Source organism: Coenobita brevimanus, chromosome 103, assembly GCF_032717465.1.
Source record: "Coenobita brevimanus isolate Jiangsu-jjx chromosome 103, ASM3271746v2, whole genome shotgun sequence".
Lineage (NCBI taxonomy): Eukaryota > Metazoa > Arthropoda > Malacostraca > Decapoda > Coenobitidae > Coenobita > Coenobita brevimanus.
In genome coordinates, this window is record NC_137056.1 from 24,836,662 (window position 1) to 24,861,867 (window position 25,206).

Below are 25,206 nucleotides of genomic sequence, written 5' to 3' on the forward strand. Positions count from 1 at the left end.
TCAGACACCCATCAACCCACCCAGTCAACCGTCAGCCAACCATCAACTCACCCAGTCAGCTAAGGAAAAATAATCATATCAAAGCACAAAAATGCATTTAAGCTCAAAAACACACCTAAGCACAAAAACAAGCACATTTACATTAAGTGGGAGTTAATGATCTAAGCAGAAACAAATCCAAATACAACCACACATCTGAAAACAAACAAACCGCCAGACACAGACAAGCACAACTAAACAATATCCTATCCTAAATAAACGCCAGCAGCTACTGTGAATAAACGATTAGGAAAATAATTCATACATAAATGACCCTTAAAAAATGATAACAAAAAAATGGTTCAGTAAAAACTGATATAAACCTGTGTGCTCACTCGTCCGTTGTCTAAGTCCTTCCCTCCTGTTATGGACATACGTGCTTTGACCTTCATTGCATCCGACAGGCTAAGCTGGAGGAGAGAGAAAAAGAAGAATGAAATGAATACGACATTTTTAGTAGTTTATTAAAAAACGTGAGTGGCAATGGAAATGAGTGTTTAAATTAGGGAGTCTGTGTGAGACCTTCACCTACCTACACCACCCATTCAGCAACATCACCCTCACATCTACATCACCTTCCGACCCACACCACCCTCCATAAACACCATCCACCACCACATTCCCATCCACAATACGCTCCCACCACCACCACCCACCCGCCATATTCACCCAGCCACTTACATCAGCGTTTCTCACCCAGGGGTTCGGAGACCCTGAGGAGGTCCCAGGCAACTGATAGGGGTTCAAGCAATGGTTGAGGATAAATTCTGATTTTTAAGATTAACCTATTATGCCTCTATTAACTGATCAGGCCTCTTTTTTTTTTCTCTCTTAATTTTCTTTCACCTGCAGCGTATATTGGAAATATTTAAACTTATTTTCTAATTACCATTCACATTAAACAGATTGCATGACATTAATTTCTTATATCTCTCCTACTGTGCAGATATTAATAAAATGACAATGGAAATACATGTAATTATAGCTTTCAGACAATGTTGCCAATGCTTCGACCTAGGCAAGCTGTGTGAAGTTTATCAAAATTTAGGATGCGATAGAACTTAACCGCAAGTTAAAAGTAATAACTGGACAACAGATGCATGAGCAACTAGTGATGAACCAGTAATACTGGCTGGCCAGCCAATATTACTCGTATATTCAAACCTAACTAGAATATAGGTAGCAAGAGGAGGCGGTGGCTCAACCGGTAGAAAGGTGGCGTGCTGTCCTAACGGGCCCAGGTTCAAATCCCGGCTGGGGCAGGGAACAGTTTAAGGATTTGAATTTCATTAAATCAGGCTTTACTGATCTACCAGAAGACCCGCCGACATGTCGTAAAAATACCCCCGCTGAAGTGGTGACATGTAGAGGTGTATGGTCTGTAGGAGGACTGCTGGGCCTTGATAGCAGGCTGTGAAGCCTATGCCCAGAGCCTCAATCCCGTTTGGGGTGGCCACAAACAAATCGCCTCCAAGTCGCCCTGTCCCCCGCCATTTCACTCCCCTGCTCCCAACTCACACCCCCCTCTCTCATATACCTCTCCACCCCATCTCTCCATCTCATCCTCGGCCTCCCCCTCCCTCTTTCCCCCTCCACCTCACTCACATACACTCTCTTCGTCAGTCTTTCACCCTCCATCCTCTCCACATGGCCAAACCACATCAGTGTGTTCCTCATAACGCTTCCTATCACATCCACATCAACACCACAACGCTCCTTTATATCCTCATTCGTCAGCCTGTCTCTCCATGTGACTCCACAGGCTCCTCTTAAATAACTCATTTCCACGGCTCTCACTCTTGACTTGTGTCCTTCCAACAACGTCCACGCTTCACTTCCGTACGTTAGAGTTGGTATCACAATACTGTCATGTAGTAACTTTTTCACTTCCATGCTCACTTCCCTGTTTCTTATCACTGCTTTCAAAGAACCAGCAACCTTTCTTCCCTGCTGTACCCTTTCAAGCACTTCACCCTCCAAACCTCCATCCTTACTCATCACACTACCCAAGTACTTAAACGTACTCACATTTTCCAATTCCTCACCATCCAACCTCGCTGTACATTCACTGACTTCACCTCTCTCAAAGACCATCACTTTACTCTTCCCTACATTCACCTTTAGATTCCGTTTCCTACATACTCTCTCAAACTCATCCACCAAGCCTTGCAGCTCTCCTTCGTCTTCACTCAACAACACGGTATCATCTGCAAACAACAGTACAGGGAGTTTCCAAACACTATCCTCTCTCACCAGGGCCACTCCAACATCCACTACCCTACCTTGTACCTCTTTTATTACCCCATCCATGCACAGATTGAACAACCATGGAGACATGACACATCCCTGTTTCAAACCAACTTTCAAAGAGAAAAATTCACTTAGTTCACCATCCACACGCACTGCAGCCTTCGCACCATCGTACATACTCTTCACAGCATTCAACAACTTCCCATCTATTCCATATATTCTTAACACTTTCCACAATCCTAGTCTATCCACCCTGTCATATGCTTTCTCCAAATCCATGAAAGCCGCATACAACTTCTTTCCCTTCTCTAGAAACTTTTCCACTAAAGATCTGAGAATGAATATCTGATCTACACAACCTCTTCCCTTCCTAAAGCCTCCCTGTTCTTCTCCAACTAATTTCTCTGTTCTTTCTCTAACTCTGTCAATAAGTATCCTACCATACACTTTTCCTATTATACTAAGAAGACAAATGCCCCTATGATTACCACACACTTCTTTTTCCCCTTTTCCTTTGTACAAGGGAATAATTATACCTGACTTCCAATCCTCCGGGACTCTACCTTCCTCCCAGGCCAATCTGCACATCTTCCACATCCATTCTACTACTCTCTCTCCCCCATGCTTCAACATTTCACCACACACTCCATCAATTCCTGGGGCTTTCCCTGATTTAACTTTCTTCATTGCTTCCACAACTTCTATCCTACTGATTTCTTCCAGTCTTCTCACCTCCCTCCTTCTCCCAGCCATTCCCCAGCCACTTATACTTGCATTACTTCCATCCTCCACGTTCAACAATTCCTTAAAGTGTTCTCTCCATCTGCTCACTTTTTCTCCCTTCTCCACTAGTAATCTACCATTTTTATCTTTCACTCCCCTGCTAACTTCACTTCCACCCTGTCTTACTCTTTTCACCTCTTTCCAGAACATTTTCTTACAGTCCCTCCACTTTACACTCAAATTCCTTCCAAATTCCTCATCCACTCTCTTCTTACTCTCTCTTACTAATCTTTTCACCTCTCTCTTCCTTTCTACATATAACTCTCTCTTCCGCCTCTCAACTTCTTCCACGTCCCTATTTCTCATCCATTCATTGTATGCTTTCTTCTTTTGTGCCACAGCCCGTTTCACCTCTTCAGTCCACCACGCTGTTCCTTGCACCCCCCTCCGTCTTCTCTTCCTTCCACACACCACATCACATGCTGCACATATTTCTTCTGTAAATATTCTACACACACCTTCCACGTCCCCCATTTGCTCCAACTCATATTTGCCCAATCGTTCCTCCACTTCTCTCTTATACTCTGCCTTTTTCTCATCCTCTTGTAACCTTTCCACTCTCCTTGCAACTACTCCTTCCTCTCGTCTTTCCCTTCTTCTATTCCTCCATCTTACTTGAACTTTAACTCTGGCCACCACCATGTAGTGGTCAGAAAGTCCACTCCCCCAACCTCTATAAACTCTTGCATCCAATATACATCTTCGCATCCTTTCATCCACACACACATAATCAATCATTGCCTTCCTTTCACTCAATTCACCACCCACCCTTCTCATCACTCGCCATGTATACCTGTGGATCATTTTATGCCTGAAGAGGGTATTGGCTATCACCAACCCCCTCCCAGCACAAATGTCCACTAACGTACTCCCATTCTCATCTATCTCAGCAGGCACACCCCACTCACCAACTATTCCATCCACCTTCACATTCCCAAATTTACCATTCATATCACCAATCAAAAACACTCTATCATTCCTTCCAAACTTTTCCATGCATACTTCTACATTTGTCCAGAACTCTTCTCTCACTCTTCTAGCATGATCTTGTGTTGGCGCATACACACACACAATCGCCCACATTTGTATTCCAACTTTCAACTTTACCCACACAATCCTTGATCCAACTGATCCATACTGTCTTATGCTCCTCTTCCATCTTTTACTCACAACTATACACACTCCTTCCTTTGCCCTCTCATTCCCACCTACTCCTGCACATATACCCCATCCGTACTCCCATTCTCTCACACTTTCTCCTCTCCATTTTGTTTCAGTTATTCCACATACATCCACTTTCGCATCCTCAAGCACCTGGACAATCTCTCTCTCTTTCACCTCATCATTTGCTCCTCTTACATTCCACGTTCCAATTGCAATGTCTTTTGTCCGGTCCTTGGTCGTCAACGTTTGGTCAGTCCTTGTCCGAGGCTTATTGTTTGTTTTTTTAGTTAGTTGTTTTCCGGGGAGGGGCACTAACCCTCCGCCAACCCTTTTAGTCGCCTTTTACGACAAGCAGGGATACTGGGGGAGTATTCTTGACAGACCCCCCTACCCCCAGGGGGGTCGGATACATAAAAAAAAAAAAAAAAAAAAAAAAAGGATTTGGATGATTGCAGTATGCACATTAGTTGGCCCATCAGTAATATCTTTGCACTAGAATCTTGCCCTGATTCATGTTTGTATGCATGTATGTATTCATTTAAGTATGCATGTATGTATGTATGTATGTATGAAATGATCATAGTAGTCCATGTTCTCCAGATACAGGGGTATCCAGGGAAAGAGATGTCAATAGTCATATGAATTCATAATTGATGAGATTTATGTACCAAATTTGCAGCCTTACAAAATGCATTAACTATACTTTATTAACCCCTCCACACTGGGCTACTTACAGCACTTTTGTTCTTTCACTACGGGTGTCGGAAAATATAATAAATATGGTTTGAAGCTATTCTTCTGTAAACGCCAAGATAACCCGAGGCGTCACGACGATGTATGGATACGGTCCCACGTTTTGTCACAGTGACACCCGACAAGGTATCCATACATTTTGCAACTGCGAGGTCCGTCATCTGCACATTTTTCAAGTTTTGTGGGTGCTTTTTGGTAGGTATATGTGGGAGACCTTCCTCTACCCCTCATCAGGCAGGGATACTGACTGGCCCCGCCTGACCTCCCCTCCCCCTTGCAAGCCATTTTCTCGGCAACTCACCTGCTAGCAGTGACGTGGCTAATAAAGACATGTCACACCATGGTCTCTCCATTGACGAAATTTAAGGCTAAAGTTATTCCCGAGGTGGAGGACAAAGGAAGAAACGTTCCAGAGGTAGAAACAAGCATAAGTGATGAGGCGGTAACATCATAAAGGGAGGTGAGGTATGTTGATGTTTTTGGTGAGTGAAACAATGCTTATATCGCCTTTATTACTGTCTGAAAACCAATATACTCTTGTGAGGTGGTGTTAGGTGTGCGAAGTGAAGAAACCGGGGGTGAGGGGGTAGGGGGCTGGCTGGGGAGACGAATTTGTGGCGGTGGCGAAGCAGCAGGTGTGGTGGCATGAGGTGTGGAGGGTGAAGGAGCTGCAGGTGAGGAGGTGGGAGACTGGCTGGGGAAAAGAATTTGTGGCAGTGGTGAGATGGCAGGAGAGGTGGCGTGAGGTGTGGGTGGTGGGGGGGCAGTGCGGTCTTGTGGTGCCATCCAAGTGTTTGGTGATGAGGTGGCTCGGGTGGTGGCAGGGTTCTGTGCTCACAGTGTGGGGTGGGCGGTGGGTGTGGAGCAAGGGGATGGTGGGGGTGTTGAGATGGTGGCAGGTGGTGTGTGGTGCTGTAGCCGTGGTGGCATGGTTGGGGTTGGATTTAGGGCCCCCGGGTTGGGTGGTTGTATTGGCGGTGGTGGAGTGACGGGAGCTGAGGTGTGGGGTGTGGTGGGTGGTGTGTAGCATCAGAGGTGAGGTGAGGTGAGGTGGCACGAAGTGTGGATGGTGAAGGAACTGGTGATGAGGGGGAAGTGCGGCCTGGTGGTGTCATCCAGACGTTTGGTGATGGGGTGGTGTAGGTGGCGGCAGGGGGCTGTGCTCGTGGTGGGGTGGCTGGGGGTGGATTTGGGGCCCCTAGGTCAGGTGATTGTTTTGGTGGCAGTGGGAACTGAGGTGAGGGGTGTGGCAGATGGTGAGGCGTCCAGAGAGGTAACTGGGGATGAGTTGGGGGACCGTCGGGATGGTTAGGTTGAGGGTAGGGTAGAGGAGGTGACTGAGGAAAAGGAAGTGGGTGAGGGTAAGGGGGAGGAGGGTGTGACAGAGCAGGCGTAAGGGTGAGTCGTGTTGGCAGGGAAGGTGAGTGGTGGTGAAGTGTGCTGGGTGGGAGGCAGTAACCAGGAGGAGATAGTTTTTGGAAGTAGGTTAGGGGAGAATAAGGTATGGGTTCTGGGGGGCCTGTTAAGGGGAAAGCAGGCCTTGTGTTGAGGGAGAACAGGACAGGAGGAGATGATGGTAGCGGAGAAAGTGGTGGGTGAGGGAGCAAGAAGATTAGGAGTAGAAGAGGTGGGAAGGTCAGGAATCGGGGAGGGTGAGGGGGTCCGTGGGGATGGTGAGGTTGAGGGTGGGGTAGGGGAGGTGACCGAGGAAAATGAGGTGGGTAACGGGGAGGGGGAGGAGGGTGTGACAGAGCAGGTGTATGGGTTAGTCATGTTGGCAGCGAAGGTGAGTGGTGGTGAAGTGTGCTGAGTGGGAGGCAGTAAACAGGAGGAGATGGTTTTAGGAAGTAGGTTAGGGGAGGACAAAGTATGGGTTCTGGGGGGCCTGTTAAGAGGAAGGCAGGCCTTGTGTTGAGGGAGAACAGGACGGGAGGGGGCAATGGTAACAGAGAAATGGGTGTGTAGGGGAGCGGGAAGATAAGGAATAAGGGAAGGTAAAATAAAAGATATAGAGGAAAAAGAGACATTCCGTTTCCCCCTATCGTAGGCTGGAGGGTGATGTGTTTGTGAGGTGGCCCCCGCCAATATGGGGTGGTGCGGGGGCAGTGTGGGGTGTCTTCCGCATTGAGCTCTGCGTCTTTTTTGTCAAGCTCGGGAGTGATTGGCGTATGAGGCATCATCCTCGGTGCCTTCGTTGTGTGGTGGGGAGGCTTGTGGGCACCCCTGGGTAGTTTCTCTGTGCTGCACAGCTCTTAGCTGCTCACGGATGACCTGGATAGGGCATTTGTGGCTGCAGGCAGAAAATTCCCACGGGTTAATGGCGATGACGTTAGTGGGGAATTTATTGATTGCGCCGATGTGTTGAGGAGTGAGGTGGGTGGCTAGAAGGCGTCTTATTAGTTCAATATCTTTATCCAGGTCTCCCGTCGGGTCATGTATTATAAAGTGTTCTTTGATGAAACGGGAGGATCCTGATGAGACTGTTGAATGTGTGTTGTTCCCGGGTTTCGTCATTTGCTTATGGGTAAGTGGCGGTGACGAGTTGCCTGGGCTGGATCAGTGTGTCGTCCAGGTTACCGTCATATGCTAGACTATCCAGTTGGGATAGTGCCACTACGCTTCCCAGTGAGGGTGTGATGGTTTGGATTACTAATTTTGTAAAGTTTGCCCATGTTAGCCTGGGGATGACTTTTGGTGCAATATTGGCCGCGGCTTTGCCCAGTCGTGGCACTGTGACAGCTATTTTCTGCCTGTCTTCTTCAGACCCAATATCCAGCAATGACTTGATTAGTGCTAGGTATGAGTGGACGTCGTACTGTTCTGGGTCGAATTTGGGCAATTGTACGTGTGGTTTCGCTACCATTTTTACCGATTTCCCTGTTGGTCCTCTCTGTATTTGGCTGGGTCAAGAACCACCGCTGTCCACCAGTGTTATGCCAGGTGTTTAAGGGGCGGCTTCCCGTCCCTAGAACACCTAGAGTGCAGCTGGGTTCCCTTTCTAGACCAGGGCTTAGACAAACAAGAGAGGGCCAGGGCATAAAAACACAGGGCAACAACCTTACATGTATATTGACAGATTCAATGCTGTGGAACAGGTAGACAGTCTTAGACAATGTACTAGACAAAAATCAATACACAGGCTGGTATTAGTGGGTACAGTAGAGTATCGCACAGGATACTAGATGTACAGGAGTCTACGTCTGGTACAGGAAGGCAAGACATTATTTCACTGTCTGTAGTGAGGAGGCAATTTCCGTGAGGCTCACACTGTTCTGGCACTAAGTGTAGAGTGGGCACAGGGGGTGGAGGGAGGGAGTTATTGATTCTGCACAAGGAGGGGGAGTAGGTTTTGACACTATGTTACAGGTTCTGGTACAGGGGATGATGTGGCACTGTTTGAATATTCCCTGCATGATATCACTGAGACTTCTGTTCTTTACACTCGCTAGTATGCATTCTTTCCTGGCCTCACTGTACACTTACATTACATTACCCTCACTCTCATGCCTCGTGTGCCGGCCTCACTGTTCACTAGTATTTAACTGTCTTTTATGTTCACTATTGTATCATGAGTGAGACAGAGGGAAGGGGAGGTCCATGGCTCACAACTCTCGGCCTGGGGTAGGCGGAGGCCCTTGAGGAGTCCCTTCGTCCCGCAGCCACGGGACCACTCTCAGGGGCGTCATCTCTGGGCTGGGGCTCGGGCTGTATGTGGCGAAGGGCCCTCGCTGTCAGGGCTGGGGACTGGAGTCTGGCCTTCAGGGCTAAGGTCAAACAGGCGCTCACTCAGGTGCCGGGTGAAGGATGGGCATCACCTGCATCGGGGAGGGGAGAGGGCCCACCTGGGGGTCCTGGAGACATCCTCGGAGGCGCATCGGCTACGATCTCCTGCTGGTGGCACCGCCGTCAGGGATGGGCTGCGGGGTTATTCCCTGCTGGAGTCCATCAAGTGGGTGCCCTCCTTCTGGACAGAGGGAGAACAACCCCAGGGACAGTACGGGGCCTCTCCACCAGTCCTCGGGGCAGTGGTCCTCCTCCTGGAGGTTGCCTCGGTCTAGGTGGACAGGAAGGTAATCTGCACTCCTGCCGGAGGGCAGGACTGAGTGCAGCTCACCTTGCTGTGGTGTCACAGGGGGCGAGAGACTTTGGCGTCTCTCCCCAGCGCGGCTACAGGCCATCGCTGGGTTCCCTTGGGCAACAGACAGAGGGCAACTACAGGCCATCCCTTCACTGTTGGCCTGGCTACAGGCTGTTCCCAGGGCCCGGCTCCCTGATGGGAACACAGACGAAGTGTGGCTGCAGGCCATCACTCGCGAGGCTTTAGGCCATCGCTGGTTTCTGCAGGGGGTGTTAGCAGCACTTGGCGGAGCGGCTACAGGCTGTCTCCTACTTGGCAGCCCGGCTACAGGCCATGGCCTTTTTTGTGTGCAGTTACAGGCCATCAGTGGTGCCCAGCTACAGGTCGTGGCCCTTAATTCAGAGTGGCTACAGGCGTTGCTGGGGTGCTGCTTGGAACTGTTAGGCCAGTTCCACCCCAATCCTGTCGGTGGTCAGCTCGCCCGGGAGGTAGTGTACTTTGACTAAGGTGGTGGTGGAGGGTGAGCTCCGGGGAATAGGGGCGCGCAGCCTGGGTGAACTTATGTCCGTATTGCCCGGACACAGTCCGTGTGTTGTCTTGCCCTCTGTGTCCTCCTCCTGGGGGTGTGGTGGCGAACTGAGTTGCCACAGCCGGCATTTTAATAAGCGTGATTAAACTGAAGGACAGTGGGTCAGAAGAGAATTGTTGAATTACTAAATGTGATCTCAGATCATTCCTGTTGAATTATTAAATGTTACAGTCTGGCAAGGCTCAGTAACCAAGGGTGCCAGAAAACTGGTTTTATATATATATATATATATATATATATATATATATATATATATATATATATATAGAGAGAGAGAGAGAGAGAGAGAGAGAGAGAGAGAGAGAGAGAGAGACAGACAGACAGAGACAGAAATACCGGTATATATAAAGTTTTCTGTTATAAAACCAGTAAGCCATTAGTATGTCACTGCTTTTGTCTGATTTGCTAGTTATTTTCCTAAGCAAGCTAATTAGCCACGACATTTTAAAGATTTTTCTGCTGACCAACCAAACCTGATATACCAGCACACATATAGATTATACCTAGTAGCAGATGAGAATGGCAAAGGCAATGTCATAGTATAATTATCCAGGTCTTATCCTGGCGTTCTAACTTTTTTTTCTGCCCATTGTCTCATTTGACACGTCTTCTCTGATCCAGTGTCCCACATGACCAGGAAGCATTTCCATAACTGATAGCCTTAAAGTGCAATGGGAGCTTAACTCTTGGAACCAAAACAGGAACAACACAGTTGTATACAGGTAGAAAATAAAACATCAAATATGCCTACGAATACGGCAATATTGCCTTAATATAGAAGAAACAACCTGCCTACGAAATTCCTGTAAGCATGTTCAAAAAGACGATTAGGCCTAAAACGGGCAGGAGTTGGAGACTGAACTCTCACCTTCCTGTATGCTGCGCTCTCATCGCTCAGCTCTTGTGTCACATGCAAAGCTGCTTAATTCTTTCCACAGAATAGAGAGGGGGAGATAATACTAGCAGCTTCCTTAAATTTCTGATTCATGCCTCCAAAGAAATGAAAGGCCCTTGCTCCAGTTTTCTTCATCCCGTATGAATATAGTAAAGAAGGTTAGGCAAGAAGTGAAGATCGTGATATTCCGTTAGCCCATAGAAAACGAAACATTACTCCATTCTGGAAATTTAGCCAGGGTGAAAACCCATTGTTTTGGCTGTAAGCCCTAAGGAGGTTCGTGGAATATTTTTCTTGATACGCAGATAAAGAGGCTGAGAACGTCCCACTTATACCACTCATACCAGTAAGCCTTGTTAACGCTGTAATAAACTCACAATACAGAGAAGCACGGCTTGACATACAGGATGTCCTATGTCAGATTAACAGTCCTCAGACTCCTTATTATTCATTTTTGACATTCAGTTCACATTAAAACACAAAATATACCCATCATGTTCCTTTGCTGCATATAAAGGAGATATGTCAGTTTTCCCATAATTCATAGTATTAACTGTTACAGAAAATGTTCTCCTTATTTGGATTAGCACTGAATTAAAGTGAGGAGTGAGTATCAGCCACATCAGTTAAACTTGTAGGACAAAGGCATTTGGCAACCCTTATTTTTTCTACGACATTATCTGAAGCACCTGATGAAGACTAGGTGCATGGCTTCTCAAAATCACTTTTGACTGCACTTAATAAAGTGGGATATAAACTGATCAAATTTCATTATCAGAAATAATGTATGCAGTAAGCCTATCCCATATTATTCCTTTCGCACTGATGGAGACAGACAATCCCAACAAAGTCTAGTAATTACAATCAAAGGAAGATGACCAGCATACTCCCATTTGTGAAGTTACACTGACCGAAAAAAACTCTAGTCAAATCTTGGGGAGGTGACGGGCATTCTAACCGCTAAACCATCAGATAGATCAATACTGTAGATAGATAACTTATTGACTATTGCTACACTTTATATATTACATGCATTCATTAACCCTTTAACTGCAGGCACTGTTTTGACCCGACTGGCCCCCCCCCCATGTGGGGGTTCCAGTCAAAATGTAAACAAACTTTAAACCATAACTCTGCACAGAATAATGCTAGAGCAAAAAATAAGGTGCCATTAGAAAGTACTAACCTTCAGCTTTGCAATGATGTATGTTTCATTACTTTGTGGACTTTCACTGGGCAGGCAGTGCCATTAGAATTGAGCAATCTAAAATCACTATTTTTCATCCCACACACCATTACCAAATGCCAACCACACTCTGATAATAATACTATAAACATATATGAACACTGTATATATGATGAACACCCACTCTGTGGTCATGGAAGCAGGTAAAAGGCACTGTAATTGCCTGCACTTCACTGCCACGTCACCAATATTGTCACTCACAAAGCTGGACAGAGACTGATGCGCGTTTGGGCACGGATGGGGGGGGACCAGGGGGTGGGAGGAGGGAGGTGGGGGTCGGCTAGAGTGAAAGAACTTAATAGCTACTCTCCCTTGAAACAATTGGCATGTGGAAAAAATGCGCAGTATTCAAAATATTCACAAACATTCCAGAATGACACCTGCGGTTTGGTCCAGTTTTTTCAATGTCATTCTGGAATGACACCCACGGTTAAGGGGTTAAAGTAATTGCAGTACATGTCATAGCATGATGAACTGCATAGAAAGGAAACAGTATTCCATAAACTATTACAGATAATTATACAATTCAAATGAAATTATACTGAATAACAAATGAGCAAAACACTATTTGAACAAGTCCAGTATTTCGTGAATTATCTTACAAGTTATGTCGTGGGAAAGAATATCAGTGAATAAATCTTCCAGTCTGTTAATATTGTAGAATTGCCTGCTCTTTATTGGTAATGGACATGCTTCAACCAGATGCCTCTCGGTTTGTGCGAGGCCACAAATATGCAAACGTTTCTAGGGTGTGAGGCATCCACACCCGTGGCTATTCCATCATCCCGTCTTCACCATCAGGCTATGTCCAGACACACGAACTGCATGAATGACATGCAATGAAACTCATTAAGTGTTTTTTCTATTAAATGTCATGAACGAAGAAACTTGGGTTTACCTCTTTATATAGATACATCTTGACTAGTTTGAGTTTGCAACAGCGTGGTGAACATTTCTGAAAAACGTTAACTTATGTAGAACATCATTTGTGATGAACTCTTTCATCAGTTTCCCTGTATGGGTATTAAAACCAGTCGAAATTCTAATGGCAAGTGACAGTGAATCGTCGTTCACCCTCCCAAAATGTATCGGCACTTTTACTGTACATATCATTCTGAAACATTGTGATAATATGGGGCATTCTGTAATTATAAGTGGAAATATTATGTTTGGTAATTATTAGAATTCAAAACTGAAAAAAAAAAAATCACTTACTGGGTAGTATATGTTTTGAGGTGCCACGTTTATAGACTCATGTGTGTCTGCAGAAGTTGCTCATTTTCACAACCGTCATACCCACAGGGGCCGATACTTTATGGGGAGGGTGTACACTGCAGACCTTTTGGACCATATCTTGCTAAAAAAATTTGTTGCATGAATTTGACTGAATCTGGTAACGACAGGTAGCCTGACTCTGCATAACACATAGGGTATGATGTGGTCCTTCTCAACTCTAAATGTTACTTTAATGCCCAGCTGTACAGTCTGATGACCAGCTTGATATCAACTCCAGCCCAAGACTCATACCCATACATAAGGGACGACATTAGCTCTGCGTCACACATGAGTCGCCTGACAATAAATAGTACAATGTTGTTTACATTGACAAACGATACAAATTTTAAAAGATGACACATCTTATTCTTTAACTATACTTTGGTGGCAGAGAACACGGAACCATCCCTCTTGAACAGCAAACCTATATAAACATAACTCGCACAGTGCTATCACCACTTGTTTGGTGTTCCCATCTCTGATGTTTACTGCAAAGAATTTTAGACTTATTTTTGTTCACTACCTTGCCATAATTTCTACAAAACTGTTGAAATAGCCCTACTTTTTAAATCATAATTATGTCTACTTGTCGGCAGTAAAATAGTATCACCTGTCACCACTAAGATGCGCAACCATTCTGAAAATCTTTGCAACTTGAAAGAAATCTTTCATCACTTTTAACTCTTTCACAGATACTATAAACAAGAAATACGAAGTTGGTGAACCTTGTCTGACCCCCGGTGTGGCTGTCACGAAAGCATCATCCACTATACTTTCAGTCACATGGTACACTGCCACTATTGCTGCCAGCATCAACATCCCACACCCCAAATTCTTTAAGCCGTACAATCCTGCAGTTGGCATGGTGCCGACAATACAAAACATCTCCATTAATCCCAGCGACATGATGATGCCGACAGCAAAATTTGAGCACTGTAGCACGTCTCAAACTGCTTCAGTCTAGCTAATTTTTTGCTAAAGAGTAGCTTAATGTATTGGCAATACTGTGTCCAAGCAGCTGTAGTACCGAGTTTGGTTCTGCATGGCTGCGTAACATCAGTTTGCTACTGTCCGTCAAAGCGTCAGAATGTCGCAAAAACCATGCCATTTTTCTGCCTCATTGGGCTGGAGGAGGCTGTTGAAATTGTCACATGGACCATTCTGTCCCTTCATTTAGTGATTCTTCAGAAGAGGAAGACCTGGATGACTTCTGGGGAGGAATCTGAACCTATGGAGAACGATACTGACTTCCCCATTCTCTCTCATCCCGCCCAGTTGGGTGGGAAAACGTCACTCACAGCTTGGGAAACTGGGTTAAAAACACGACAGATGGCCATCCTGCTCTTATTTCTCCTATAAGAAGTACTTTTCTTGCTTTTCCTTGATTTATATGTCCTTTTGGATTGTTTTATGCAATAAAATTTTTTTTCTGTGTTTGGTCCTGGATTGGGTGGGTATAAAATTGCAAAAATGCCTGGGATGGTACGGGTTAATTTCATGAATAACTTGGGTCTGGGGACTAGATCATATGCTTTTGAAAAATCATGAAAAGTTATAAATAGTATAATTTTTTTTTCTTCTCGTTGTATCTGTAAGGAGGTGCAGTGTAACAATGTGCTCCAAGCAACCTCGGTTTTTCTGTGTCCCTGATTGCTTTCTAAATGGCCAAAACCATTGGTTCAACCGCTTGCAAAGCACCATGTCATATCACAGAAATTTGGTTAATTACACTGATCCCTCTATAATTACTGGTGTTCGATCTATCGCCATTATTAACGTGAGGCATCCTGACAACGTATGGATATGTCACCATGTTCTGTCACGGTGACACCCGACGACGTATCCATACGTTGTGCAATTGCGAAGTCGGTCATTTGCACATTTTTCAAGTTTCAAGGGTGATTTTTGGCACAAATATGTGGGAGACCTTCCTCTACCTGACGCTAGGCGGGGATAATGCCTGGCCTCACCTGACCCCCCCTCCCCCTGCACGACATTTTCTCGCCAACTCAACTGTTAGCAGTGACCTGGCCAATAAAGACATGTCGCACCATGGTCTCACCAATGACAAAATTCAAGGCGAAAGTGATTCTTGAGGTGGAGGACAAAGGATGAAATAAGCCAGAGGAAGAAACAAGCAGAAGTGACGAGATGGTAACATCGTAAAAGAAGGTGCCATATGTTGATGTCTTTGGTGAGTGAACAACCTTTATATCACCTATATTATTGTCTGAAAACCAATGTACTCTTGTACTACATATAAATTCATACCAAATAAATAACTAACCAGTTATGAATGGTTTGGAATAGCTACCCATCCCATAGAAAACATTTTCTCTTGAGCCTAGCCTGAGAGAACACAGTAACAAGGTAGAGGTACTCTTGCTTCTACTGTATTTTTAAACGCAACTGAGCACTTTCTCTCAGAATTTTCGATGTTTCTCATAAAAAGCAGAGGTTTTAGCCAAGAAAAAACATTTCAAAAATCTGCTGGGATTGAGGGGGGTCAGCGGTGAAAAATGTGCCAGGATGCGGCGGGTTAAATATTATACAAACTCTAGCTGTTATCCATGACCATGAGTACAAACCTAAAGGAAAAAATATTGTTATAAAGGGTTGTTATGGTTAATATCCACTGTTCTGGCAGGAGTGCAAACACGCCCGGGGGTAGCCCGTCCATCCCGTACTCTTTACCAGGCTTCATTAATTTTGTTTCATTTCCTGATGCACCTGTGTGAGGGAGATGGGCTCGTCTAGAACAGGGATGGTGACATAATTGTGTTCTGACTTCACCCTCACTCTGATCAACCACGTCAGGGGGATTCAAAACAACCTCAAAATGAGCCCTGAATATCTCACATCTGGGACTCGATCCATCAACATTCAATTCAAAGCTAAAGTCACCCTTCCAGTTAATGACCTTCCACACCCAGGCATCATCCTGAAAAGCATAAGCATCCCATAATTGACTCTCATACACTGGGGCATGCATACACATTCTTTCATTCAGTTTTTACGATACAGCTCTACAGTACAACTGAATCCATCTCTTTACCTTGGCTCGGTTGGCTTCTATTTTTGATTTGCAGCAGAATTCTACGAAGGCCATAATCATTGAAAGTACCAGGCCCCCAGTAAGGATGTAGAAAATGCCTGCTACATTGCTTAGCGTCAAGGCAGTTGTGTGGGCATCCTGTGTTAGAAAAAGAAAAATAAGACAGATGGAAATTACATGAAAAGTAGGTATAGGATGGGATGAGAAGAATGAAAGAGGCAGAGAGAAGAAAAATGTACAACGTAAGCAATTGGCAAAATTCCTAAGATTACGTTTGAGGCCATTTGTTACCTTGGTTTACACTGGATAGGATTTTCTGGGTCAGCTATTGACCTTGCTCTTCACCTTGACATATGAGCTATTGTTCTGAAAAACAAGAGTTACTGTTTAACGTTAACGCATACACTGACTTTACTTTCGATCAGGTGAATACTTTAGTTATTATACACACACACACACACACATGTTGGGTGTTACATGAATGTGCAAAATAGTTAAGACCAATACATTTCATATTCAAGGAATCTTTGGGTCAAGGTAAACTACCTGATATTTGGAAGAAAGCAAACATTGTTCCCCTATTCAAGAAAGTGAATAGATAAAATCCACTCAAATATTAACCAGTACCATTAACCAGTGTTGTAAGTAAGATGTTAGAAAAGCTGATAAGAAAAGTTTGGGTAAACCATCAAGAAGATAACATAAAGGCATTTTGGTTTTAGAAAGGAAAGATCATGTGTTGTTGATCTGTTAAGCTACTATGACAGGGCTGCAGAAACGTTACAGAAAAGAGAAGAAATGGTGGACAGTATCTATCTAGATTTCAAGAAAGCATTTGACAGAGTACCACACCAAAGACTTTTATGGAAACTGCACCATCAAGGAGGAATCCAAAGCAACCTGTACTGTTAGATGCAAGATTTTCTCAGAAAAAAGGGAAATGGGAACAGTGCTAAGGGGGAATTGCTCTTCATGGAGGGAAGTGACTAGTGGAGCTCCACAGGATGCTGGCACCAATTATGTTTTTAGTGTATATAAATGACATAAGTAGTAACATTCGAACTGAAAGCTATCTAAATATGTTTGCTGATGATGCAAAAATACAAAGAAGGGTTACTAACACAGGCTCTTGTAGAGAGCTACAAGAAGAATTGAATAAACTTCATGAATGAAGTGATTAATGGCAAATGGAATTTAATGTGGACAAGTGTCATGTAATTAAGTTTGGTAAATGTGGAAACAGACCAGACTGAGATTATAGGTTAGGAAGTTCAACCCTACACATATCAGAAAAGGAGAAGGACCTAGGAGTGATTATTAATGAGAGACTATCTCCGGCTGATCACATCAGTGAGAAGGTAGGGAACATGTATACATTGCTTGGTAATATGAGAATAGCATTCATATACATTAATCAAGACATGCTGAGAAATATAATAACATCTTTCATCTGACCAACCCTGGAGTATGCATCAGTAGTCTGGAATCCTCATCTCAAGAAACACGTTGATATGACTGAAAAAGTTCAAAGGGCCACTGCAAGATGGGTACCAAGCTTAAGGGATCTAAGTTATGAAGAAGGACTAGAAAATTTGAATCTGCCAACACTACAGGAGAGAAGGAAAAGAGGAGACATGATTATGCTATATAAATGAGTCTCAGGGAAAGAGAAAATAGACATAAATGAATATATAACCTATGGGGAAACATCAGCAAGAGGACACTGCAAAAAACTGCATAAAAAGAGAGGTGATAAAGACGTAGAGAAATTCAGTTTCCCAAATATGGCAAATGATTAGTGGAATGCACAACCGAATGAAACAGTGTGTCCCAAAACAATTCATAAATTTAAAGATATGTATCATAAAAGTGATTTAATACACAGGACTCAATGAGTTTGACTCATTCCTTTTAACCCACCAAGTGCCGGCTATTTTTAACCCTATGGGTCACCCCAGTGCCAGGCATTTTTCGACCTTTTCCTTTTTTGCTAAAATGATAGATTATGATGTGGAAACAACGAACTTTGCCATTAAACTGCTCACCGAGGCTCAGAAATGAGTTTTACTGAGTCCTGAATACTCATGTACAAGTATAGCCACTCTCTCATGCTCACCACGTACGTGAGAGAAAGACGTTTTCTATGTAAGGTATACTCAGATATTTATGCTGGGAAGGTATAGCAATGTTCAGTACACTTTTCTGATTACTTATTACTTCAGCATCTATCACAATTTGCGTGTCTTTCTCACTGTGAAAGCATTAGCTTACACTTACTTGCAGATAGTTTCAACCTGACTTCATTACGTACAGTTCTGGCACTTACAAGAAGGTATTTACAACTTGACTTCAATATATAGTCCTTACACTTAGAAGAAAATATTTACAATTACACTTACATGAAAATATTTACATAATGCCTTCACTATGTACAACACTGCGTGAGGCACACAGGCGAGTGAGGCAGAGCGAGCGTGAGGGGGGGAGCGAGTGAGTGTATGGCCTTGACAGCCTGGGGGATGGTAGAGGAAATGTTACCTTACATGCCTGCCAATTTTTACCCAGGAATCTTGTAAAATGCGGTCACAGTGAAGATTTTTATTTTAACCCTTTCACTGCAGCCTGTACATATATGGTCTCTCAGCTCTGTGAGGGTTCACTGCGGCTGAAACATATACGGTTTCTGTATTCAAATTCCGCACTCGATGGTATAGTGGGTAAATAATAGCTATGAGAGGCTTGTATGGCAACACTCAAGTGCTGCCATACAATAGTACCTCTTTTTCTGCTTGAGTGAGTCAGTGTGGCTGATTTTGTCAAGGAGTAAAGTACGACGTGTCGACGCTCCCGTACCCTCTGCCTCAATGGCGAGACAAAACAGTCACAATTTTCGCCATCTCCTTGATGAATATCAACCAGATGAGTTGAGTGATCTCGATAGTGATCGAGACTGGCCTAGCTTTGATGAAGAGGAAGAAAGCAGTGAAGACAGCAACTCCAGTGATAGGCCTGACCTAGCAGATGACCCACGTGGAGGCAGACAAAGGAAACGGACGCGTGGTGGCCAGGCGGTTGCGGCAGCAGGGAGGGGTGTGGCAGACGCGAGGGGCGAGGATGCAGGGGCTCAATCAGCTGTGAGGTGGGTCTAGTCTTCAACTCCGTTCACTCCAAAGCAGTTTGATTTTGATAGAACATTATCTGGCCTAACTGATGCATGCTCTGTCACAGAAAGTCTAATGAACATTATTTCCTATAGGGATGTGGCAGAGGCAAGGGGCGATGCGGGGGGGAGGGGAGGCAGTCAGCTGTGAGGTGGGAATGGTCTTCAACTCCCTTCACTCCAAAGCAGTTTGATTTTGACAGAACATCATGTGGCCTGACTGATGCATGTTCAGTCACAGAGAATTCTAATGAACTTGATTTCTTCTGTGAATTCTTTCATGATGATTTAGTGGACATGATTGTGTTGGAAGCTAATCGTTATGCTGAGTATGTCCGTGGAGCATTGCCTGCTAACACTCCTCGTAGTAGACTGGCAAACTGGACTAATACAACGAGAGATGAAATGTATCTGTTCTTGTGCATAATGATACTCATGTCCCACAACAAGAACAGAATCAATGACTATTGGTCGAAAGACGAAGTTTATGAACAGAAAATTTTTGGAAAATTGATGCCTCGTGACAGATTTCTGCAAATATTACGGGTGCTCCATTTCAAAGACAACAATACACATGTTGAAGGTGACAAACTTCAGAAAATACGGCCAGTTTTGGAGAAAATACAGACTGCTTTCAAGACCAAGTTCAGGCCCTTCCAAGAACTGTGCGTGGATGAAAGCTTGATGAAGTGGAGAGGTCGCCTTAGCTTCAGACAGTTTATTCCACAGAAACGGAATCGATTTGGAGTAAAACTGTTTGTGTTGTGTGATTGTGATAGTGGATACCTATTAGATTTCATTGTGTACACTGGAAAAGAAACTGAGATATTGCAAGATTTGCATCTAGGCATCAGTGGCTCTGTTGTCAAAACATTACTGACCCCATATTTACAAAAAGCACATATACTGTACGTTGACAACTGGTACACTAGCCCTAACCTATTTCAGTACTTGCTTGATGAAAATACTGGTGCATGTGGAACTGTGAAAGCAACCAGAAAAAACATGCCTAAGCTCCCTGTGGTAAGGCGTGGTGAACATGTGGTACAGCACAGCAACAACATAATGTGCCTGAAGTGGTGTGATAAGAGAGTGGTGCACATGCTGTCCACTGTTCACGAACAAGGTATACGTGACACTAATAACAGAGACAGAGAAGGACAGGTTGTGAAAAAGCCCATAGCTGTGATAGAATACAACAAGAAAATGAGGTTGGTCGATAAAAGTGACATGTTACTCAGCAGTTTGGAATGTCTACGAAAAAGTGTTAAGTGGTACATAAAGTTCTTTTTTCATATGCTGGATATGTCGCTGCTTAACAGTTACTACTTGCTTCAGGTAAAGACTGGTAGTACACAGCCACTGTTTGATTTCAGCAAAAATATTGTCCACCAGATGATCGAAAAGTACTATCATGGGCGACCGAACACCAATGGCCAAATTGGTGTACATGTCCTACGTCTAGTGGAAAGGCACTTTATTGAGCCTCTGCAAGGACGCAGGAGGTGCCATGTATGTTCGCACACAGTCAGGGGACCAAGAAAACATCAGCGAACAACGTACAAGTGCAGAGAGTGCTATGTTCCTCTCTGTGTGTACCCATGCTTTGAGGCATTCCATACACAGAAAAACTTCTGAATGATATAGTGGAAATGTAATGAAGAGCATAGAATTTGAAGAGGCTGTGAAATCTAACAGAATAATAAGACAAGGACAGGAAAGAAACCTCAAACTACCTCAGATTTCCTACCAAAACTTCCTCTCCCACACCCTTTCCTTCCCCACCTCTCTCTCTCTCTCTCTCCCCCCTAATATCACAGTACAGTAATATGTAAATCACATGTCACTGATAATAACTGACGTAAAACTAAGCATGAAGTAACAGTGCAAGTGTGGAGAGGCAGTAAAAAATGGTGTGTGTGTGTGTGTGTGTGTGTGTGTGTGTGAGTGAGTACTGTGATATTACCAGCGACCTTCAGAGGACAGTACCGTATCTACCACTCCTAACTTGTTCCTATGCGTGGCCACAAATATTAGTGCATTTTAATTCTTGGTTTATTTGTAAACTTTACTTATTCACAAACAAATAACAAAAAAAGCAGTGTCAAGGAAGTATTTATGTACCATAATAAATAGTGTTATGTAGAGAAGCACATGGTTTCATTGTCCGTGTGGCAGCGCGGTCACGGCCCTGTTGCCACGATCTGACGTAACTCTCTCACTTGGCTGGGTGCCTCCACGAAGTAGAGACGAGGGGTTAATGTCACTGAATGAGCATCCCACTCTTTTGGGCAGTTTATATGCAATATATTATAAAGAAAATTTTTATTTAAGCCTGCCGCACAGGAAAGTAGGCCTAATTATTAGACCTATGCAGTGAAAGGGTTAAACTGTTTTAAAACGGCACTGGCACTGGCTGCAGAATTGTGTCAGACCCTTTTAAAAAGGCACTGGCATGCGGTGGGTTAATATACAATTGGGTAAGAACAATTTGGTAAGGTAAGAACACACACACACACTGTTCACAATATAACATCCGGTCATCATCAACCATTGATATATATATATATATATATATATATATATATATATAGTTCACAATATAACATCCGGTCATCATCAACCATTGATATATATATATATATATATATATATATACAGTATATATATATATATATATATATACACACACACACACACACAAACAGTATATGACGTGCTACCCAAAAGTTCCAGTATTTTGAACAGAGGAAGCCAACCTTTTGCCTTTTGCCGCTAGGAGGAGTCAGAAGCATCCCTTGTGCATCAGTGTGGCCCTGGCCGTGTCTGTGAGTGTACATGTTGTTGAGCTACGCTTACTATTGTAACGTGGTGTGTAGGTGGTTTTGCAATTTTGCATTGGTGGACCTCATGGAAGAAAGAACCTGCATCGACCAACAAGACAGCTGCAGAAACTCACCAGTTGCATCAGCAAGCCTTTGGTGACAATATCATGTCCCAAAGGAGAACATTTTTTCTGGTATAAGCTTTTCAAGGAAGGATGAACATCCGTTGAAAACGATGACCGTTCTGGACGACCGTCAACGGCAACAACACCAGAAAATGTCGGAAATGTTCGTCATGCTATCCTTGCAAATCGTAGACGAACTATCCATGATGTTTGTGATATCAATGGACTGTCATACAGGAGTGTGCAATGCATTTTGTCAGACGTGTTGGGCATGAGACACATTGCTGCAAAATTTGTGCCAAGACTGCTTAGTGATGAGCAAAAGTCATATTGTGCTGCAGTTTGCATGGAGTTCAAGAATCTGATCAGAGATTACGCCACCTTCATCTCAAAGGACATAACTGGTGATGAATAACAGGTTTATGGTTATTACCCGCAGACAAAGCAGCAGTCATTGCAATGGAAGTCTCCCAATTCACTAAGGCCGAAAAAAGCACGTCAATTTCCCAGCAATGTCAAGTTAATGTTGATTGTTTTCTTCTATATCCAAGGGATTGTTCACAAGGAATTCGTCCAATCCTGTCAATCTGTCAGCGGAAAGTTTTACTGTGACGTTTTGCAGCATCTGAGGAGAACATCTGCCGCAAACGTCCAGAACACTGGAAGAATAGGGACTGGGTCCTGCATCATTACAACGCCACTGCCCACACATTTGTTGTTCGGCAGTTTGTGGCTTCCACGAACACGGTAGTCATTCCCCATCCACTCCGTTTGCCTGACCTTGCCCCCTGTGGCAGTATATATATATATATATATATATATATATATATATATATATATATATATATATATCTATATATATATATTGTTACGGAACAGAGAAAGATAACGTACACTTTAAGTGAGAATACTAAGAGTCACTACTGTCCCGTAAAGTTCCAGGTTCAAAACAAAAGAGTTAGGTAAAATTACAAGTTAAAGTTTAATGCTCAAACTAACATCAAAACATTCAGGACTCATAAGGATAATGTAATGGCAAAAAACAGGTTAAATATATGGTTAACTGCAATAGCCTCTATTAACACGATATTAGCAAGAGTAAATTTACTTAAGTCAGCCCTGATAAAATTAAAATACACTGGGTAATGCTCAGTTAATGCAAGATAAATTATTACAGATACAAATTATTATTAATGATGACTGACATAAAGAACTTTTACATAAATTACAAAAAAAACTCACTCGGCCCACGAATCAACACCTTATGCTATACAGTACAAGGAAAAAATGCAATAACAGTTATACTCAAATTACACAGCTGCTAGATGGTTGGAGACTTCCTGAGTACTCACAATAATAACTGTACAGGGGAGGACAGAGATGTGAACAAAATGAGGAGCAGATCTAAGTGGCCATGATGCAGAGACTGAGCTCATTATATAGGGGCCAGCAGAGCTTGATACAACTTGTAAGAAGGACGCGCAAATGAAGCCACGGGGACAAAGAGTTGACAATCCCTCTCTGAACAACAGAAATGACGACTTACTCTACTATAACGGTAGAAGGGGGGAACTGAGGCAGAACACGCTCGTGATCAAACATGCAGCATACTGTGCGTTAAAATTACACAAAGGATGATGAAATCATAGGCTATGTAACACCTCCCCACAAAGAAAAAGAAATTTACAAAGGAAATTTCTTATTACTCTAAAACAATTTGTATATGGCATTACAGAACACGGAAAAGTCTTTCCTAATGTTACAAAACATGAGATCTCCCTAGCACGTTCAGTCATAGGTACTTGCCAGTATCCCTTTAACAAATCAAACTTACTTATGTACCTAGCCTTTCCGATCTTGTCTATGCAATCTTCCACACGAGGGAGAGGGTAAGTGTCTGTTTTGGTTATCTGATTAACACGTCTGTAGTCAATGCAAAGCCGCTGTGACCCACCTGGCTTAGAGACTAGAGTGACAGGAGAACTCCACTCGCTCTGACAGGGCTCAATCATCTTGTGGTCCAACAGGTAGCCAAGCTCCTTCTGGATGAGAGGAACTTTAGCTGGGTTCATACGGTAAGGAGGCAGTTTAATTGGCTTTGCGTCTCCAACATCGACATCATGCATCAACACAGTGGTTCTTCCTGGAGTAGCACGGAACACTTGCGGGTACTCCTGCAGTAATGCCGAAAACTCCTGCCTTTCCTCGGGAGGTAGATGAGAAAGTTTAGACTGGAGATCATTCATGATATCAGGATTCTTCCCCAAACTATCACTCAGGCTCATGCTGCATGGGAGAGCTTCACTTGCAGACTCGGGTGGAACAGCTACAGTGCAGACTGGATTATTTTCGTCCTGCCTGTGATATAACTTTAGCATGTTGATGCGACATAGTTGCTTGTTCTTTCTACGATCCGGTGTGGCGATGACATAGTTGACCTCACTGAGTTTCTTCTCCACAAAATAAGGACCACTAAACTTGGCCTGAAGAGGTTGCCTATGAACTGGTGGCAGAATCAAAACCTGATCTCCTGGCTGAAAGTGGCGTAACCTGGACTTCTTATCATACCAAGTCTTCATCTTCTCCTGAGCAGCTCCTAAATTCTCTCTCGCCAGCTGTAAAGCAGTGGACAGCCGTTCTTTGAACTTCATCACATACTCCAGCAGGTTGACGTCATCTTCCTCCGACAGCCAGCATTCCTTGAGTAACTTAAGGGGTCCTCTTACTTCATGGCCAAACAGTAGGTCAAAAGGTGAGAAGCCCAGTGATTCATTTGGAGATTCTCTTGCAGCAATACAACAAATGGAAGACCTTTGTCCCAGTCTTTCTGATGTTCCAAACAGTATTTCTTGAGCATCGATTTGAGTGTTTGATGATATCTCTCCAACGCTCCTTGGGTCTGGGGATGGTAAGCTGAAGACGTGATCTGGGTGATGCCCAACTCTTTCAGAGACTGCTTGAAAACATTT

At 43.8% G+C, this 25,206-nt stretch overlaps 1 protein-coding gene across 1 annotated transcript in view; it reads right to left on the reverse strand.

Moving 5' to 3' along the window:
• Positions 1-341: 341 nt before the first annotated feature.
• Positions 342-25,206, reverse strand: part of LOC145415652 (glutamate receptor 1-like) — a 1,336,600-nt gene continuing 1,311,735 nt past the window's right edge. The window contains exons 17-18 of the mRNA XM_080284869.1: positions 16,128-16,265; positions 342-449 (exon numbers count right to left, since the gene is read on the reverse strand). Of these exons, the coding sequence (XP_080140995.1) occupies positions 342-449; positions 16,128-16,265 (246 nt within the window). The remainder of the gene's footprint in view (positions 450-16,127; positions 16,266-25,206) is intronic.